The 21,408-nt window shown below is 34.4% G+C and overlaps 3 protein-coding genes and 1 long non-coding RNA gene across 5 annotated transcripts; 2 read left to right on the plus strand and 2 right to left on the minus strand.

Annotated features, from left to right (window-relative positions):
- The first annotated feature begins 551 nt into the window (after positions 1-551).
- LOC108830085 (beta-glucosidase 3-like) lies at positions 552-3,591 on the plus strand. Its single transcript, XM_018603692.2, is given in 14 exon segments — positions 552-979; positions 1,055-1,118; positions 1,197-1,246; positions 1,366-1,441; positions 1,527-1,598; positions 1,668-1,755; positions 1,851-2,106; positions 2,205-2,320; positions 2,398-2,440; positions 2,442-2,622; positions 2,761-2,786; positions 2,914-3,001; positions 3,100-3,196; positions 3,270-3,591. Coding segments are annotated over 14 exon segments (1,527 nt in total). The 5' UTR covers positions 552-850; the 3' UTR covers positions 3,511-3,591.
- A 650-nt stretch (positions 3,592-4,241) lies between these two features.
- Positions 4,242-6,668, minus strand: LOC108830086 (uncharacterized). Of its 2 annotated transcripts, none has more exons than XR_008937266.1 (6): positions 6,168-6,668; positions 5,363-5,478; positions 5,197-5,284; positions 4,930-5,093; positions 4,749-4,810; positions 4,242-4,666 (listed from the first exon to the last, which is right to left on the minus strand). It is a non-coding gene; the product is annotated as an uncharacterized LOC108830086 (long non-coding RNA). The 2 variants fall into 2 exon arrangements; XR_008937265.1 differs by having other exon boundaries at positions 5,363-5,475; positions 6,168-6,666.
- Positions 6,669-9,179: 2,511 nt separating this feature from the next.
- LOC108830087 (probable pectate lyase 16) lies at positions 9,180-11,232 on the plus strand. Its single transcript, XM_018603694.2, has 4 exons — positions 9,180-9,973; positions 10,078-10,181; positions 10,279-10,417; positions 10,797-11,232. The coding sequence occupies exons 1-4, from the start codon at positions 9,254-9,256 to the stop codon at positions 11,016-11,018; spliced, it is 1,185 nt and encodes a 394-aa protein (XP_018459196.1). The 5' UTR covers positions 9,180-9,253; the 3' UTR covers positions 11,019-11,232.
- Positions 11,233-14,113: 2,881 nt separating this feature from the next.
- LOC108821587 (probable F-box protein At4g22060) lies at positions 14,114-15,591 on the minus strand. The gene has a single exon (XM_018594590.2). The coding sequence runs from the start codon at positions 15,372-15,374 to the stop codon at positions 14,196-14,198; it is 1,179 nt and encodes a 392-aa protein (XP_018450092.2). The 5' UTR covers positions 15,375-15,591; the 3' UTR covers positions 14,114-14,195.
- Positions 15,592-21,408: the final 5,817 nt, after the last annotated feature.

Raw genomic sequence — 21,408 nt, forward strand, 5'->3', positions numbered from 1 at the left:
TCCAAGGTAATAAGCCAGCTTTTTGCTTTCATCAAATTATTTGTCTAACCGGAAAGGTTTCTTTGTTGCCAATTAATTAGTTTTAAATAATAGTTTTACAAATTACAATACATGTTTTTCACGTAATTTTAACAGAAGTGGAGGGGGTAAGGCCGATGGCCCAGTGCCCACGGAAACAGATATTCGGCGGTGGAGGTTGCGGGAGGGATGGAAACAAAACGTGCATACAAAGTTTTCTTAAACAAGGAGGTGATAAGCCGATAAGTTGCGAGTGTGACGACATTGTCGACGAACATTTATGTAGATGTATTTTTAATTGCTAATGTTTTTCTATACATCACTATAATTAATTAATATTTGCAATAATTAATGTTGTAAACCGTTCTGAGGTGGATCGAATGAGAAAGGCGATAAGACTATGACGTCATAAATCTTGAATTTTTCTATAGTAAACTGTACTACGTCCTTTAACAAAAAAAAAAAATTGTACTATGTGAGTTTTAGAGATCCTCATCGCATCCTAATTCAAAACTCTCTGCTTATGGAACTTTTACAAGGCCCAAACCACCTTTCTTGGTTCCCAGGGCATCAAGCAATTGCAAAAACAACTGCTCTTCTGTAATGAATAAAAAGGGATCTCATCTTCTACCGAAAACCATAACGTTGTTTTGTTCTACTGAATTTAGACTACACGGCGTGGGTTACTCAAAATAGTAACACTTGTCATGTGTTTCTCTCTTCTTAGTCCACGCTGACTACTGTAACTGTTACAGACAACAAGTGTTTTATTTCTTGTCACACAAAAACAGTCATTAAGCGAACAGAGAGAGATAGAAAGAGAGGTAATGAAATGGAAGGGGTTTTGTCACTGATTAGCATATTTCTGGTTCTCGTTTTGTCTGGGAGATGCAGTGATGTATACAGCAGGAATGATTTCCCCAAGGGTTTCTCTTTCGGATCCGCCACTTCTGCTTATCAGGTTCCGGTTTCGATCCTCAGCTTTTTCCATTTCTACTCTAATATTTTAAATGAAATGTTTGTTGGTTTCTGAAAGTGGGAAGGAGCTGCTAGTGAAGATGGCAAAAAGCCTAGCGTCTGGGATACTTTCCTTCACTCTCGTGAGCTTTGTCACTTTCATTTTTCTTTTAATGTTTGGATCGTCAAGAAAATTAAATTTTTTTTTATAAACTTGGCAGATAACTTAGATAATGGAGACATAGCTTGTGATGGGTATCACAAGTACAAGGTTCTTTTATTTTGTAGATATCATTCGTTACCGAAACAAACTCTTAGATAACCACAACCTTTTGCTAATCTTAGATTGGCTTTTTAACATCTCATAAGATTTTACTTTTGCCTATAAAGGAAGATGTGCAGCTGATGGTGGAAACTGGCTTAGACGCTTTCAGATTCTCAATCTCTTGGTCTAGGCTTATACCGAGTAAGTCTTCCTAACCATGTATTGTGTTTATGCCCTTTTTTCACTTGAAGGATGAATGAAGTTGATGAGCTCTTACCTCATTTAGATGGAAGAGGTCCTGTTAACCCAAAGGGTCTTCAGTTCTACAAGAACTTCATCCAAGAACTTGTAACATATGGTGAGAGAGAGAGAGAGACCTGTCTTCAGTTGAGTTTATTTTAGTTCCTACTAACTAAACTTACTACAGGAATTGAACCACATGTTACATTGTTCCACTACGATCATCCTCAGTCTCTTGAGGATGAATATGGAGGATGGATCAACAGCAGAATCATGTACGTAGGTTAACAAAAAACTGGCATTTGCTTAGTTTCTTTACATATTTTTAGCTAGTGGATAACAAGAAGTTGATGCTGTCTCGTCATTGCAGCGAAGACTTTACTGCTTATGCAGATGTTTGCTTCAGAGAGTTTGGGAATCACGTCAAATTCTGGATCACGATCAACGAGGCTAATATATTCACTATTGGAGGTTATAACGATGGTGTTACACCGCCTGGTCGTTGCTCCTCATCACCGGGAAGAAACTGCTCATTAGGGAACTCTTCCACTGAACCATATATCGTAGGCCATAACTTGCTTCTTGCACACGCCTCTGCTTCAAGACTGTATTCGCAAAAGTATAAGGTATATAACATGTATATATATGCTTTACATACCCTCTCTTGAATGCAAACTTGTTAACAAAGGAGAAAACATTTTATGTATAAGTATATAACGTGTAGGATATGCAAGGAGGTTGCGTAGGATTTAGCTTATTTACCATAGGGTTTACTCCTTCTACAAGCTCCAAGGACGGTGAGATTGCAGTTCAAAGAGCCAAAGATTTCTTCTTCGGCTGGTGAGTCCAGTACAAATGGTTCCAAAAGATTTTTCAAACTGTATCCAAGGTTTTGAGAAGGAAAACTTTTAATCCAGGATGCTTGGGCCTCTTATATTTGGAGAATATCCTGATGAAATGAAAAAAAACAGTTGGATCAAGACTACCAGTTTTCTCTTTGGAAGAATCACAACAAGTTAAAGGCTCATCTGACTTCATAGGAATAATTCACTACCTTGCGGCTTCTGTCACAAGCATTAAGTTCAAACCTTCTCTTTCAGGACATCAGGATTTCTACTCAGACATGGGCGCATCTATGACTTGTTGGAATCAAAAACTATTATCTTTTAAATCACAAACAAACACTTTGTTCTTAAATCTCAAATATTTATGTTTTTTTGTGTGTGTGTGTGCGCGCGCGCTAATCATCTCTACTTGGTTGTACTGCTTGGGAGGAGCAGACCTTGGGAATTTTTCGGCTTTTGAGGTTAGAGTTTAGAGACTACAACATTAAGCTGCAAAAATGCCTAATTTTACATTCCGTAGACGATTCAGTCTCCAAAGACATGAGTACTCCCTATGCATATTTAGTTGTTTTGTTTTGTTTGGACAAGTATGTTGTTGCTCCATGGGCTATGGAAGGGGTCTTGGAGTATATCAGGCAGAGCTATGGCAATCCTCCTGTCTACATTCTTGAGAATGGTCTCTCTATATCTCTCTTAATTCTCTGATCTCTGTCTGTCTCTTTAACCCTTAACTTTTTCTCTTAGTCTGCTTGATTCTCTTCCCAACTCAAATAGGTAGACCGCTGAAGCAAGATTCTCAGCTGCAACAGAAAGATACACCAAGGATTAACTACTTACACTCTTACATTGGTGCTGTGCTTAAGTCCATTAGGTAAGTAGAGTTTCTTATTGCATTATCTTCCCTGGTCGGTGCAATGATGAAAATGACATTATTACAAGTGTAGGAATGGATCAGACACGAGAGGCTACTTTGTATGGTCATTTATGGACTTATACGAGTTACTGAGAGGATACGAGTTTAGTTTTGGACTGTACTCTGTCAATTTTAGCGACCCTTATCGCAAGAGATCTCCTAAACTCTCTGCTTATTGGTACACTTCTTTTCTTAAGGGAAACACCACTTTTCTTGGTTCCCAGGCTACCATGCAATTGCAGAGTAACTCTTTTTCTTCAGTTTCGTCGTAGTAGTAAATTTGTATTTACATCTTTTGATGAATCTTGTTCGGTAACGAGAGTTGTGCCGAATACATTTTTCCTCTTTAAGCTTTTCTATATTTACATACTAGAACCGGCCCGTCCTACAGGCGGGATAATAATTTGAAAATAATATAAATACTTAGATTAAATATTTAATATAATTTTTTTTAAATATATATTAGTTAAATTTTGTACAGTCACGGTATTGGAAGACTAAATAAAATATGCTATTTTGATAGGTAGTTTTGATTCTTTTTTTTGGTACCATCACATTATTTTTGGTAATTTCCTGGAGGTGGATGAATCTAAAGATTCTCGTGAGGAAAGAAACGAACTTGTGGTTATAGATTAAGTAAACATATATATGTGTAAAATTTATTATGAAGTTGGCTAAATATTAGTCATGTAAACCGAAAATAATAATATTAATGTATCTCGACATGTTGGACAAATTAAATTTGATATAAACCAATCAATGATGCACTGATGGTTGCAGGACAATGCGTTGACATTCTCTTTGCTTACAGTATTGAGTTTTCATTGATTATATTTGAAATTTTCCAGTTTATAATTTTTTTCATTGATTGATTTTTATTGTGAAGGACTCAACGTCAGTTTTAGGGTTAACCAAATTTTCAAATACGAATATTAATGAAGCTGTGTTCTATTCTATTATGTAGATATAGATATTTTAATATAATCATCACATCTTATATCAATAAAAAAACATATTCATGTATTAGTAACCAATAGAAAGAACATTTTGTAAATCACTTGTGGAACATGTTTCTACTTGGTTTTTGCTTCTTTTTTATGATAAACAACTCTAACCACAGTCTTGAATGTGAAGCTTGATTCGTTGCAGACTCTAAATTCTAACTCAGCAGAAACACTCTCATGTAGCCACTGAATTATGAAAAGGATCACTGCACAAATCTGAGCAACAAAGACTTTAGCTCCAACTGTTCCTAGAAGATAGGAGCGTGTTCACCTGATAATCCACAACTGCAACAATCCTTCAGCTATTGTTGTCTACATGTTCTTCCTAATACCATGTTAGAGCTTGGCCACCTTTATTCCCTTTGCCACCACCAGCTTGGCCTATGCCTTAACCACCTCTCACAAACCTCCATGTTGGTTTTGGCTGCCAATAAGTATAATATAATTAGATGACTAAAAACCGCCACTATGTTGATACGCATGCAAACTCAGTCAATAACACTTACATTGGTAGGCGTCTCACATAAGGAGTTGCATCACTTCTTAATCTTCCTCCCAGCTCAAATTCCTTGTCAGTAATAATCAGTGGCTTTAAGTTCTTTTAAGTGCAATCATCAAAAGAATCAACTCGCAAACTCAACTATTCTCTTGTAACTGGAAAAAGACCAAACATATAGCAAGACTTACCCAATATGAAACAGTTACAGAGATCAGAGATGGAGGTTCTTGATGCACCAATACAAATGATGAACCACAATCATCACGTCATATGGGCTCTGCAGTTCTTAAAAGCTTCAAATACTATCACACTCTCCATACTATTCTGGATGGACCAGCATCGTCTAACAAAGCTTACAAAGTACAAACTCAATATAAGTTTTTCTTGCTTATGATTATCCAGCAACTAATAAGGTTGAGAGACATTCACTTCAATGAAATAATAAAACACATTACCTTTTCCTATATTCTCGGCTGAGATAAGCCATGTAAGCCCACAACTGAGTACTGGTGACTACGATTCAATAACTCCATGCACTATAGACTGCATAAAATGTGATGGTAAATGCTGCAACAGTCTGAACCTTTAGGTTGTGAAACAAACAAAAGAAGCGTTTGTTACCTTTTATTAAAAATTATTTCTTTGATTTCTTAATGTCTTCTTTCTATCTTCCTCATCCTTTCTGTTTATGGTATCTTCGGTTTCACAGCATCATATGTGTGCTTCTTCTGGACCTGCTAAAAGACAAACTGGTTAAGATTTCTGGGAGAGGATAAAACTTGCCCATGTTTCACTACCAATACATTCAGCTCACCATACAACCGAACTGAATACTAAAAATATATCATCAAAATGTAGGTCAAAAGAGTATTGTGAATACATTATTTACGTAGTGGATGGTACAAAATTCCGAGAATTCCCTAAACGGAATTTAAGCGTTGACCATAAGTTTGATTAAGTTGGTGCCTTTACAACTTAGAGAGTTACAAACACTACCACAATCACCATGCCTCTCGGACACGTTAAAAAATACCACAGCCCCAAAAGATATAAACAGTTGTGACATGGCAAAGCAGAAAGGTATGAAGTAAACCTATTGCCTCCACATACATCATTGGTTTTTAAAAGAAAAAATTGTCTAGTTGTAACCACAGAGCATAAATTTGCAAACAGAAACCACTAACATGTCAAAAAATAAAAAAAAAATAGAAAAAGAAACCACTAAATATCAGTGAAATTCACAAAATTCAATCAAAGACCAAAACTTCACAATGACCCAATAATTAAAACTGTAGTTACCTTGCAATTCAAGAGGCCTAATAAATCTACATCAAACACTAATCTCAAATCAATTGGGGGGGAGCTTAAGTAGAAACAAATAGAGATGCAAAGAAAAATACGGGAAAGTGAATCGATGAGAGGATACCTTCTTGAACTTCTTCTCCAGCACTGACTTCACCAAATACCTGAGAGAATCTCCAATCTAAAACGACGAAGCTCCGGCTGCATCACCACCATTCATTCTCTCCTCTCTCCATTTCTATTTCTCGCACACACTCTCATGCCCCTCAGATAGAGTGTAAAAACAAATCAGCGAAGCAATAGTTTATCATGATCAATCCAAAAGAATCAGTTGAAGAAATTTGCAAGCTCAAATGGCGAGAGGAAGATAAGACGTCAAGGAGTCGTCGCCGTACGAAGGAGAGAGACGAAGCGTACATAAGAATTAGGGTTAGTGCGAGATCCTTCTACCGGGCCGGATAACGCGCACAAACTAAAAGACCAGCACACATCAAACAACCAAAGCCCATCTCATTCAGGATTAAATGAAACGCGGAGTATCATCCGCACGGGACACGTGTCACAACGTCAGAGCTCGAATTTCTTAGGTGGAATCCTAGGTGTCAGCAGGAGAGATTCAACATTTCTTTATTGTAATAGATATAGTAGTACTTCCTCTCTCTTTTACTGGACGCTTTAAACTCGTGCACACATTTTTTTTTGTCATGGAAATACTTTAATTAAAAGGCCCAGGTCCAACTAAAGGTTCGATTACACAACTGAGTTTCTAAGAGTGGCTTTTGCTAACGCATCTGCCTCTTCGTTGTTCTCTCTCGAAACATGAAAAAACTCTAAAGAAACAAAACCAGAAGCTAGATGATGGATGTCTTTGATGATCCCCAACAATTCCTTCTTCTGAACTTTGTTTTTAATTGCTCTAATGAGCGTTAAGTTGTCTGAACAGCATCAGAGATGTTGAATCCCCTGTTTCACCGCCATAAACAGTCCCTCCTTGAGCGACAGAGCCTCCGCTATCAGCGGGGAATTAATGAAGTGTTGGATCGACGCTCCACTCCGTACCGCCGATGAGTCTTCTCCCTTGAGTATCCAAGCTAGGCCCGCTCTGGATGATGCCGCCTCCCATGCTGCATCCGACATGCAAATCGCCACGTCTTGTTGGGTTACAGCTTCCAATCTGTCGACCTGCGGAATAATGTAAGATTGCTGTTTCTTCTCGTGCGCACATATTTACAAAAAAAAAATACTTTTACATTTTTTAAAACTAAAACATCATTACCTATTTTTAAATAATATTTTCACCACTAGAAAAATAATTTGTAGAATATATAGAGTTGCAGAACGTGTAAAGTTAATAAATTTTATACTGAAATTCAAAAACTTCATCTAATTTAGAACAAAATCTTCTTTAAAACACCATTTATTAAAAACTTAGAGATTAACAATCACGAATAGTACTATAAATTCAAGATTCAGAACTAGTATTAACTACTTTTTCGTTTTATTTTAGTTGTCATAAAGTAATTTTTTTTTTCAAAATAAGTGTCGTTTTAAAGTTTCAATGCAAAATTTATTAAATTTATATATTATAATTTTTTTTACATTCTCCGATCTATTTTTATTTTGGTTGAAATGTAATTAGGTATATAAATAATAATATATTTTCTTAGAAAATATACAAAATTAATTATATTTTTAATATGTGTGTACAAATGAGTTAAAAGTGAAACGAAGGAGTATTAAGATAGCACAAACTTTGTGTAGTTTTCATCTATACCACTAAAAAAATATTTGGAAAGAGCTGCAGTAATTAATTAATTAATTAATTAAGTGAAAACTATATTATTTTAATTAAAGTAAATATATGTTATATATATAATTGATATATTGATTTATTATTGATTGGTACACGTACTTTGGAAAACACCTGACCAAATAAACATTATACTAATCATTGTAACATAGTTAGTCGAGCAAATATAATTATAAACTAGATCTTGATCCGTGCGCCCGCACGGATATTAATTTTCTATTTTAATTTTTTTATTTATACGAAATGATGTATCTTATTATATTTGATCGTTTTACATTGACTAAGCTAGAGGTTGATATTTGGATACTCACTCGAATTGGATTAAAATCTATTCAGATTTGAGTTTTTTGAGTTTAAAGATTCCAGCTGTATTCGGTTGTTTATAAATTTTAATCCCGGTTTGATTCGGATCTTTATAGGTTTGGATAACCCGTTTAAATTGTTTTTGAATTTTAAAAATTTATATATACTTTAAATTTTCCTAAATCTAATAATAAAAATAATATAACATATAAAATAATATAACATATAAATTTGAATAATATAAATCTGCTTGGATATTTATCCAGTTTTGGTTCAAATTTGGTGATACTTTCTCGTTCAGATTTTTTAATGAAGAGTTGATATTATAATTTCCATTAATTGTTTGTCCAATAAAAAAGTACTTTTTAAGCTGATAAAAATATATATTTTTGACATTGATTTAATGGAAAAGTGAATGAAGTGTATTTAAATCAAATTTAATTTAGGAAAAAAAATTAATATTTACCGAATATTTAACATGTAATTTTTGCTTAATATATTGGAAAGTGATTTAGTGAACAATGAGAATATGGAAGTCTATTCTTAGAATATTTGGTTAAAAAAGATTCTTTCAATCACGTTTAAAAAATATCAGTTTAAATATTTTTATAGTCACGTTTAAAAATATCAGTTTAGATATTTGGTAAGATTCCATAATCTTAGTTTAAATAATTTTGATACATTAGACGAAAAATCTGTTAAAATAACTCAGTTTAAATAAGGAAACTAAATTTGGATAGTTTAGAAATATAATTAAATGATAAAAAATCTAGTGGCATAGACTTGTAATTATTTAAAAAAACTAAAGGTTAATTCTAATTTGTACTTCAGTTTTAATAGATTAGATTAGATTTTTCCATCCAAGCAAGTCGGCCAGAGAAATGTTCGTGGGGAAGCACGCAGGTGTGATCTTGTGCAACAAGACCAAAGTCTTACCAATACAACTTTGATCTTTAGGCCGATTTTAGGACAAGATCGTGTTTCCCACACCTTCTAATCTTTCCGACAGAATCTAACACTCTCTTAAGTAGTACTTGTCAATCTTTTCTGATCCTTTCTTAATCTCCCTTCTCAATTCCAAAACCACGTAACATACCATGACTCTTCTCTCCAATATTTGTCTCTTCGTGACACTATTCTTATGTCAGTCCTTGGTTCGTGCCGTTAGCAACGGCTACTACGGGTATAACCCATCGGTCGCCAACTACCTGCCGGAGAAACCTCAGAACATCATGAATCCAGTGGACTCGTGTTGGCGGCATAAATCTGACTGGTCCGCTAACCGCAAAGATTTAGCCGATTGCGCTGTTGGGTTCGGTTCATCTGCCTTGGGTGGCAAGAAAGGTAATTTATATGTTGTCACAAACCCTAACGACAATGCAGCGAATCCTAAACCGGGTTCTCTTCGATACGGTGTGATCCAAGACAAGCCGCTGTGGATCACTTTCGCTAAGGATATGGTCATAACCTTAGAGAATGAGCTCATGGTCAATAGTTATAAGACTATAGATGGCAGAGGCGCAAAAGTGGAAATTGCTTACGGACCATGCATTACGATACAACAAGTGACGAACGTAATCGTGCATGGGATCAGCATCCACGACTGCAAACCGGCGAAGTATGGAATGGTGAGGAGTAGCACAACGCATGTCGGTCATCGAAAGGGATCGGACGGTGATGCGATCGCTATTTCCGGTTCGTCTCATATTTGGATCGACCATTGTTATCTAGCGAGTTGTACGGACGGCCTGATCGATGTGATACATGCTTCCACGGGAATCACCATTTCCAATAACTATTTTACTCAGCATGTTAAAGTTAGTTCATTTAAAATTTCTATTCATTAAGAACTTATATAGACAATTGAATATCTCCAGCAACTAATCACTTTTTGATGATACTGGTCGTTATTCATTTATAGGTGATGTTGCTCGGACACAACGATAACTTCGTGCAAGATGTGAACATGAAAGTGACCGTGGCATTCAATCATTTTGGACCAGGACTTGTGGAGAGAATGCCAAGGCAAGTAGTTTTTTTTAATTACTTCATATATATATATATAATTAATTTTAATGCAGAGCTAGACATATAACCATGTACGAAAAACTCTGGTGTGTAGGGTAAGACGAGGTTACGCTCATGTGGCAAACAATAGATACGATAAATGGATAATGTATGCAATTGGTGGTAGCGCCGATCCAACCATTTTCAGTGAGGGAAACTATTTCATTGCTTCTGATAAATCTAACAGTAAAGAGGTACTTTATTGTATCCTCCTAGCTTGATATACACATGCAAATATAAATTAGGAGCCAAATCTGATCTCATTACTATTTGACCAGGAAAATAACTTACCCCTATTTTTATATGAAAGTGCGAATGTAGGCTAGGTAGCTTATGACTGAAAATTTTAGAAGATATAGACAATTTAGTAAAATATTAATGTTTTTTTTATTAAAATTTAAGATTAATGTTTATGTGAATTAACTTTTAAATATTGAAAGCCATAGACCAATGTTCCAATTGCCTATGTCTAGGACCAGTTCTGATCGGACATGTACACGACTGACTAAACATACATATGATTAATTAGTGCATGAAAATAAAAGGGTAAGCATTTATACATTTAATAAACAGGTGACAAAGAGAGAAGTGAAAGGAGGGTGGAACAATTGGAGATGGAGAACTTCGAAGGACGTTTTCAAGAACGGAGCTTACTTCGTACCTTCCGGCTACGGCAGCGTTGAGTTGCCATACAGTTCCGCTCAGCGATTCACAGTGGCTCCAGGGAACATGGTTCCTTCTCTAACCGCAGACGCTGGCCCTCTAAACTGCAACCGCAATCTCCCTTGTTATTAGTATCGAAGAGGTGAATGTGAAAGCCAAAAGAGAGCGTTACATGTGTATACATACACTTTTCACGAGATGTATCTAATTTCTGGTAGATCACGTTACTTTTCTTTATTTACTTAGTTTTAATCGAATAACTATATGTTTTGGTAGTCCTTCATTAGATGTGTACGTTGTTAATGATTATGAATGATGAAATACGTCAAGATCTGTTTCTTTTTAATCCACCGATATGTAAAATTCTTTGAAACTTTAAAAACAGCAATATGTAAAATACTTCGAAACTTTAAATTACTGTAAAATGGGTCAAAGCGGTATACAAATTAAAAACGAATTTAAATCATTGTTTAACAGATTAAAACGATTAGTTAGCATATTTCGTAATAAAATATAATTTAAATCAATGTAAATAGATTATCTTATTTTAGATTCTTATATATATATGATTACATGTATATCAATAAATATTTTTAAAAATAAATTTTAGACCAACAAAAATAAATAAATAAATAAAATATTTTTAAATTTGATTATGAAAATATTAAAATAAAATGGTCACCTTTTTGTAACACAAAAATAGATCACTTAATATATAGTGCGGTGTGAGTTCTTTTTGGGATGTAAAAAAATAATAAGAAAGTTTCTTGAATTTAGAGAAAGATGTTTAAGCTCTGTGATGTTGCATATAGAATTCTTTGGATTGAGGTCAAACACATCTACCTACTTCTGGTTTGATGACTCGCTAAAACATGGTTGCCTTATTGATATCACTAGGCATGGGCATATTTTCGGGATTTGAAAATGCGAATTGGTATTGATCCAAAAAATCGGGTTTTGGATCAGATTCAAATATAGAGAAATACCTGACTGGATATGTTTTCGTTTAACCTTCGGGTACCGGATCGGATCAAGTGTTACCCGGTATTCGAACAAGTATCCGACTATACCCAATATACTTATGTAATTATGTAAACCTAGCCTCAACTGTTTTCTCCTTTTCTTTTTGATACACGATGTTTTTGATGTTTCCTAATCATCTTTTACAACTCTTGTTTTCTGCAATTTTTTTAGTTTCATTACAAACTTTTACCTCTACTTTACGTTTTTTTTACTTCTTTTGAATGGTGGATTTTTAGAATGCTGGAGTTCTTGTTTGTCTGGAGTTCGTTTGAACTTTGTTTTATTTGGTTTTAATTTTTTTGTATTTGTCTTACTTATATTCGTATAAGTGATTCGGGTTTACAGTGATTTCAGATAAGATGTTGATATTTTCGGGTATGATCGGATAGAATATGTCAATCCGAACCAAATCCGGATTTTTTCGGTTCATTCAGATATATCCAAAAATATCCAGATCCGACAAGTATCAAAACGAATCCGATCCAAAATTCTTAATTACCGATCGGTTCCCATTTCTCCATACCCAAAAGATCCTAAATCCATAATACTTGATCTGATCGAACCTGATCCGGTATCCAAGTGCCAGGCCTAGATATCACCAGAGCCACCGGTATAACATATCTTGGAGTAACTCGCTAATCAAAAGTATGTGATGCTGTGAATCAAGCTGGATGATGTATCGGATTTTGGAGAAGTTGTAAAGTTTCACTTCAGTCTCTCTATGCTCATATTCTCGAAGAACTAGCCCCTGCGTTTGATCTAAGAAATGATATCAATATATCATGCTCTGGAAACAGTGCCATGCGAATTCTTTTAAAGGCCTAATGCAAAAAAAAAAAATTAAATAATAATTTTGATATTTTAGTTTATATATATATATATATATATATTAAAAAGTATAAACAAGATTTAAAGGTGAAATGTTTTGCATAAGTTCTATTTATATAAACTTCAAATATTCATAAAATTTTAAAAACAAAACAATTAAAAAAGAAAATGTCGGTATAAAAGCAAATATTAAAAGTATCTTTTAAAACTAATTAATAAAAACACTAACCAAAACATAATAAAATTAGTTAAAAATGTATTATAACTAAAATGAGGACTGAACTGTATCTTGGAACTCTATTATGAGAGAGTTTAAGTAGTTAATGATTAAAATTTATTATAATAAGAAACCTCTGAAATTTTAAATTATGCGGGGACTTAAGAACACCTCTAACCACTAATACTCAAAGAGTTTCTTAGCAATAAAATTAAAAAAAAATTAAGAAAATTAGGAGAAAAAAGTGAAAGTATCTTAAAAAATGATAGTATTAAATACCCTTAAAAACTTAGAACACCATTTGTCTATTTATAATTGGTTCACTTTATCAAAAATAATTAATTTAATTAGATAATTAAATTAATAATTAAATAATAATACTTTTTAGTTAAGAACTTCTACATAAGAAACTTACCTTTGAGGTTTGCTCTAAGAGCATGCATATTCGTAAGAAACTCATGAGTATCTACGAACATCATTAACCCTAACACTCCATAATGGGGTGCTTAAACTTTTTTTCTGATTAAAAAGAAATTAAGAAACGAACCAATTGTTGGCTGTCATATGTCAGTGAAACCCGCAAACATGGCAAATCGACGCTTAAATAGGCTGTAGAGGCAATGGTGCTTAAATTTTTTATGGAACCCAGCCGCTATTATATTCATTTTTTGTTAAGTGCCCTTCCCTAACCACTTGGGTTAATGATGCTCTAGCATAAAAACAAGAACTACTATTTTAAGATAGTGTAATTTTATAATTTGTTTAAACACATTTAAGAAGATTCAATCTAAAATGACATTTGTGTCACTTGACGTTCTTAAGGATAATCTAAGGTGATCTCAAAATGAGAACTTTCTACCATTTTTTCTATTGCCATTTTATTGTTTTTGTAGTATATTTTTATTGTGGGATAGATACAAGAAATTCAATCTAAAATATCCTCGTGTAAAGTATGTTGGATTGGATTTTTCGTAATTCTAAGATATTCATAACCAGATACTAATATTTATATATACAATATGGATATATATTTTGAGAACTCCATGGAACAAACCTGGATTGGCATAAGACATTTGCTCTGTTACAAGGAACGAAGCACTTGCGAGTTTCATGATGTGATCTAAATTTCATATTATTCCAAATTCAAACACAAAGATCATACGATATATTTTCACACTTGCAAAATAAAAGAGACACAAGTCATTTAAAGCACTGAAAAGATACAACAGAGTTCAGATAAATCAATTTGGTACAAACCATCGAGCATCAGATGATTGAATGTTAGAAAAAAAACTTGGAGGGGGTCTTTCAGTCTTGTGTGTGTCGAGACTATAGTTCAAGATATCTTTTTCACTCCAAACACGGTGATATACATGGTCATGATGAATACCACTGAAATATATAGAATTTCTTTTAATTCCTTCGACGGCGTTTGCAAGCACGGTGGTCTGTTGATCCAGAAGTATTGCCTCGTCCCCCAAAGATGTAATCTTCTCCCACTCGCTTTGCGATGAGTCCATCTTGTAGATGCGGAAGGACCAGACATCACCATCACTCTTTACTATGCTCTTTACTCTCAGGAATTCTCCTTTTACTGTGACTACAAGACGTGTATCCTTGATATCCCACACATCACCTGGGTAAACACGACGTGGTATTCCCTTTGTGCAAAGCAGATCATAATTAACTTGCGTTTCAAAGACTTTTCGTGGACTATCTCCAGAAAAATCATAGACTGTGACATCACGGTTATAATCATACAAGTAAAGCTTATAATCTTTGTATACCATGTCACCCATGATCTTAAGGTCCGCTTGTTTCCAAAAGTTATCTCCATTCTCAGCATAAACCGTAATTCGGCCTTCAAGATAACAAGTAACAAAATAATCTTTGGTTTTCTTGTCAATCCAGAAGAAAGGAAAGTCAATGCGCAAGTCTTCTTGAATATATCCGTAACCAATACCTTCCTTAGGTGTTACTAGGAACATATCATCCGTGGTTCGTTCGATCTTTATCATGCCAACTTGTGACTCCACAGTAGGCAGATCGATCCTCTCACGGGTGAATATATTCATAATATAAAGATTATATCTAGGATCCCGCATAAAGAGCCAACTTCCACAAATAGCCAAACAATGGCTATTTGCAAAGTTGACGCCAAGATCTTGAATTCGATATTTTTTATTGTTTTCCTCTGGATTAAACAAGAGACAATAATCTTTACCTTTTTCTGGAAATAGAATCATCCAGGGGATCTGATTGTTTGGCGATGATTCTGTGGATGCAGATTGCCAAGATGGACACACACATTTAGCTCGTTGAAAATCTGCAAAGCTAAGACGTTCAAACACCACGTGTAGGAGATCTGAAGGAAGCTTGGACCACCTTGGAACATCGGAGGGTGGTGAAAGAGAATCCATCTAACAGAGAGTTGTCGGCAGCGAGCGTACACTTAGTCAGAAAAATTGATCAAAGAAAGTTGATCAAAAGGAAACCGTCCCTCATTCTCATCATATTATTACCGAAGACATTAGAAACAAGAGAACACAAAATGGATGTATGTCCATAACATGAGAACACTCATTTAAATAACCCAAAGCGTATAAGCATAGTCCAATAGAAAAGACATATATCTGACAGTAGTCAACTCTTTCTTTATCTAATTAATAGCATTTATGAAAAACATAAATTGGATATATATTATGTTAAAAAAAAGAAGTAAAAAGGGATATTCTTTTTCGTGACAAAAAGAGATATTCTTTTACGTTGTATATGTATTAATAAAATAAACAAATTTTCATAAACACCCAAATCATAATTTTTGTTAAAAAAAAAACCAAAATCATAACTTGATAGTTGGAAGAAAAACTAAAGACTAAAGCACATAAGATATATACATATAGTAATTATATATAACTTTCTAAGAAAAATAAACACATCATATTTCATTATAACTGATTTGACCAAAAAAAATCATTATAACTGAAATTTTGTTTATTTTAACTATAAATAGATAATATCTAAACAAATTTAATGATAGATATGGTCCATGTTGACTTTTCAAATATACAAGACATGTACATTTCGTCTTTTTGAGGTTAACCATATTTATTTTTTAGAATCTACTACATTACTAATACTCTCCCTGTTTTACAAGTATTGTTATTCAACATTTTCAATGTAAAATTAAATATTAAATCAGTTTTTAAGTTTTGAATGACTGGTACATTTTTAGATTATTTTTACTTAATTAGTTGTACAATCTATAAACATATTAATATATTTTACAATTTTTAGTCTCCATAATATAGTTGCGTAAAGAAGAGTCTATAAAATATATCAAAACAATATTTTTATGAAATGGAAGAAGTATTATAATCTAATCAATGGTTAAATTGTAAAATTATCTAATAATACTGCAGTTGAAATTTTAGTATGTAAATTACATGAATTTTTGAATAATCAGTATTATTATATTTATTACTTCGTAAGGATATTTAATAACTTCTAGAGAGATTTATTTTATTTCATAACATCTTCTAGATTGTTGACAAAAAAAAAAACATCTTCTAGATATATTTTAATTTAATAGATACTTATCTGAAGATCATGGACTATAGATTGTGTCTAAACATAGACCATATAATCCAACTCACGATTCCAATTGACAGGTGTTAGATTCATCTCCGTTTTAGACTACTGGTTTATGCACTGCACTTTAAAAAAAATCATTATAACTGAAATTTCGTTTATTTTAACTATAAATAGATAATATCTAAACAAATTTAATGATAGATATGGTCCATGTTGACTTTTCAAATATACAAAACAAGTGTACATTTTGTCTTTTTGAGGTTAACCATATTTACTTTTTAGAATCTACTACATTACTATTACTCTCCCTGTTTTATAAATATTGTTATTCAACATTTTCAATGTAAAATTAAATATTAAATCAGTTTTTAATTTTTGAATGACTTGTACATTTTTAGATTATTTTTTATTTAATTAGTTGTACAATCTATAACATATTAATATATTTTACAATTTTTAGTTTCCATAAAATAGTTGCGCAAAAAGTCTCCATAAAATATATCAAAACAATTTTTTTTTTTATGAAATGGAAGAAGTATTATAATCTAATCAATTGTTAAATTGTAAAATTATCTAATAATACTGCAGTTGAAATTTTAGTATGTAAATTACATGAATTTTTGAATAATCAGTATTATTAGATTTATTACTTCGTAAGGATATTTAATAAATTCTAGAGAGATTTATTTTATTTCATAACATCTTCTAGATATATTTTAATTTAATAGATACTTATCTGAACATCATGGACTATAGATTGTGTCTAAACATAGACCATATAGTCCAACTCACGATTCCAATTGACAGGTGTTAGATTCATCTCTGTTTTAGACTACTGGTTTATTATGTTGTTATAAAATAAATTAAGATATGCATCATGTGAGAATAAGTAAAATATTTAAATAAATAAGACTGATGGTCGCAAAATAGGTTATTTTACTTAATATTCACAAGAACTCCTTTTATTAAGAATATAGTAAAAAAAAAGAAAAAAAAAGAATATAGTGATGCATGAATATTTGTATCAATTTGTTATACAATTAGACAATGTTCTCATCTCCACGCATGAGAGTCAATTAATACAACGGCTGATATTTTACTATACTATTTTGTTAAATATATAGTATAGAACAATTAATTTATAACTACAATACATTGTAAAAAGGATATTGTGTGCATTTTTGAAATAAAATCTGATTATCTTATATATATGTGTAAAATAGTATATATTTAAAATCATGATTATGGAATATTATATAAAATTTATAAAATATATGTTTGTTTTGAAAGTTCTAAAACATCTTATGTGTAGAATTTTGTTTCTGTTTTTATTATGTAAACTACAAAATTAAATAATTGTTTTTACAGAAATTGAAAGCAGTTAAAAATTGAAGGAGAAAACATACTATGTAAGAAAAGAAAAAAAGAAAAGAAAAATCATTCAAGGACAATATGACAATTATTAAACAAATATCATAACCATTGATTTGATACGTACAAATCCTTCATTAAAATTTTTTTTTTTTGAAACTGGCTTTCATATATTAAAACAAAAGAAATAAAAAGGTTTACAGGCCCATCAGCCAATTTAATACATAACCCATAGTTTAAAACTCATATTATAGAAACTTCTAGTTTTGCAGCCCATGAAGAGTCCAGCATCAGGAAGCCCAGTTGAGGATTGGTAAGAGCAATGGTCTCTTGAGGAAAAAGACGCAAAGCAGAGGCGAAGGCGAAATAGAACCGAAAGAAAGTGATCATGCATGTCGAAACTAGGATTGCATCATAGCAGACGAGAGTTTAGGATTTGATGATCTGAAGCCCTGAATCCGACTCCGTATCTGCCGATCAATGATTGTGAAGAGGCCATCAGTTGATCGGAAGGAGTTTGTATGTAACCTTGCATTTCTCTCATTCCAAATCCAGTAGAGGTTGGCTTACCAGGCTAGTAGCGTGAGTAATCGGAGTGGTCTCTGAGATTTCTGAGTCGGTAAAGCTTGCATCTGCAGTAGTGTTTGACTCCAATCATTAAGCGGCCTAAATGAGCATCTCCTCGAGGTCAGTTCCCACAAAGCAAAAGTGAAGGAGCAGTTGAAGTAGATGTGATCCCTAGATTCATGGTCTGAGTAATAGAGAAGACAGAGGGGGGAGACCTGAAGGCCCCACGACAGAAGCATATCCCTTGTTGGACACCTATCAAATACCATCAGCCAAGTATGGAACTGCTGTCTAGGGATACCGTAGGAGAACCAAACCGATGAAGCCCAAGCTACTTCCTCCCTGTTGCCTCTCAGGTATGAGTATGTCTGACCTGTAGAGTATTTCAAGCTCACTGAACCTGCAATCTCTCACTCATAATAGTCAAGATTTGATGTGAGAGTAACTGTTGTTAAGTAAGCATGAAGTAGTAATTGTGGCTCTGATCTTGCAGGTGGGATGCGCCATACTCCTCGTATGAATAGAGACGCAACCGTAGCTTTGTCCGGGATGCCTAGTCTTGACACTGTGTTGTTGAGCTCCATTGCCAAGCTTCCAAAGGGAGACCAGTTATCATACCAGAAACGAGCTGTCATACCATCTTCCAAGCGTAGCTTAATCAAGGGAAAAACGACCTGCTTTAGCTTCAGGAGCTTATTTGCTAACTAGGAGTTGGAAGGGTTTGGTTTCGTGGTCCAGTAGTTGTGAATGGATCCCTTGAGGACTTTCTCTGTAAACCAGGCAACCCACACAGAGCCAGCTTTAAAGAAAAGCAACCATATGAGCCTGATGCAGCAAGCCAGATTCCAAGTTTGGAGATCCTTGATTCCCAAGCCTCCCTGCTTTTTAGTAAGTACACATTTCTCCCACGCCACTCTTGCTGTATTGGTGCTTTCAATATCTCCCTTCCAAAGAAAAACACTACAAAGCGAGTTTATTCTTTTAATGCAGGCTTTTGGCAAAATGAATGCAGAGCACCAGAATGTTGTTATCCCTGAGATGACTATCTTGATGAGAAGCAAACGACCAGCAAAGGAGAGAGACTTTAGCGACCAAGAGGAGAGCCTTTTCTTGATCTGATGTAGGAGGGGTTTGCAGCTTACCAGATTGAGCTTCCTAGAATTAAGAGGAACTCCAAGATACCGAACAAGTAGAACTCCACAAACCATTCCAGTTGAGGCTTGAATCGTTTCTTTCTCTGCTTCCGATAGACCTGAGGCGTTAAACTTGTCTTTTGCATACTAACTTTGAGTCCTGGCCGCAGCTCAAATTCATGGAGGAAAGAGAGGACATGCTGTACCGATTTGAGTGATCCATCAATGAAGATGAGAAGATCATCCACAAAATATAGGTGGGTAAATTTTATCTTTTTGCAGTTAGGATGATAGCTTAGACCTTCTTGAGTTGCAGCACGTTTGAGCATGTAGGATAGACAGTTCATGGCAATAACAAACAGATTGGGGGATAGTGGATCACCCTGCCTTAACCCCCTACTTCCTTTAAAGTAGCCATTAACAGTCCCATTGTAGCCGACCATAAAACTCGTTGTACATATGCAGGCCCTCAAGAGAGAGATAAAGTGGGAAAGAATCTACATACTCTCTAAGCAGGAAAAAAAAATTTCTCAAGAAAGTGTGTCAAAAGCTTTCGCGATGTCCACTTTTATGGTAATTCTTTTTGGCCCTTTGTTCTTATGATATCCATGAACCAGTTCGCTTGCTAACACCGTGTTCTCCACAAACAGGCGATCTTTGACAAAAGCTGTTTGGCAAGGGAGGATGACATCTTGAAGAATGGGCTTTAGTCGCGCAACCAGCAGCCTGGAAATCACTTTATAAGTTTTGTTTAGGCAGGAGATTGGCCGGAAGTCAGTTATCAATGTTGCTCCAGGGTACTTTGGGACCAGTGATAGTATAGTTGAGTTTGCTGCAGCTGGTAAGAAAGCAGTTGAAAAGAACTGTGTGATTGATGCTGACACTTCTTCTCCTAGAATTTCCCAAGCTCCTTTGAAGAATCCAGAAGTTAGTCCATCAGGTCCCGGGGCCTTATTCGGATTTAATCTGAAAAATAGCTTTTTTATATCCTCCGGTGATGGGACTGACATCATTTTTTGCCTCTGTTGCAGGGTACATTCGAAGCCTACTAATTCAGCAAACCAGTTGGGTGGCTAGTACAACAACGGGGCAGAGTAGTTTCGAGGTCCAAGAATTAATCTGAAGTGTCCCATTGCCAGCTCGCTTATTTCTATCGGGTTTGTAACCATTATACCAGCAGTAGACATCAGTGATCGGATTGCATTGTAGCTTGCCCTGACTTGACACATCCGGTGAAAGAAGGTTGTGTTGAAGTTTCCTTCAGCTAGCCAATTCACCCTTGATTTTTGTCTAAAGTAGCTCTCCTCTATGTGTCGTAGGAAAGTCCACCGCTCATGGAGGTCTCTCTCCTCTTGGAACATTTGCGGAGTTGGATCATCCAAAGCCTTAACCTGCGCAAGTTGCAACATACGGTAAGTATCACTCACTCTCTCTTGTATATTTGAAAAATTCTCTCTGTTTAATTTTTTTTGTTCTCCCTTTATGAGTTCGAGTTTCCAACAGAGCTGTGAAAGTGTTATGCAAGCGCTTCCGGCCTGAACCCATGCATCATGAACAATCCTCAGAAAGTTAGGGTGTTTGGTTAGGTAATTTTGGAATTTTATAGGGTTTGGTTCCAACAGTGGGTAGGGTAAAGGCTAGGTCTACTAGGCAAGGACAGTGATCAGAAAAGCTGTTAGGTAGGAAGAGGGAGTAGGCATGAGGATAAGCTGAGATGATGTTGTAGTTTACTAAGAGACGATCTAATTTCTTTCCAATCGGATCTGACGGCTGCTTATTTGTCCAGGAA

The sequence above is a fragment of the Raphanus sativus genome, chromosome 8, assembly GCF_000801105.2.
Source record: "Raphanus sativus cultivar WK10039 chromosome 8, ASM80110v3, whole genome shotgun sequence".
NCBI classification, from domain to species: Eukaryota; Viridiplantae; Streptophyta; class Magnoliopsida; order Brassicales; family Brassicaceae; genus Raphanus; species Raphanus sativus.

Coding starts and splice junctions, on each gene's coding strand:
- LOC108830087 (XM_018603694.2), top strand. CDS start 9,254: ATGACTCTTCTCTCCAATATTTGTCTCTTCGTGACACTATTCTTATGT. Junction 9,974..10,077: donor ATTTTACTCAGCATGTTAAA/GTTAGTTCATTT, acceptor ATTCATTTATAG/GTGATGTTGCTCGGACACAA. Junction 10,182..10,278: donor CTTGTGGAGAGAATGCCAAG/GCAAGTAGTTTT, acceptor TCTGGTGTGTAG/GGTAAGACGAGGTTACGCTC.
- LOC108821587 (XM_018594590.2), bottom strand. CDS start 15,374: ATGGATTCTCTTTCACCACCCTCCGATGTTCCAAGGTGGTCCAAGCTT.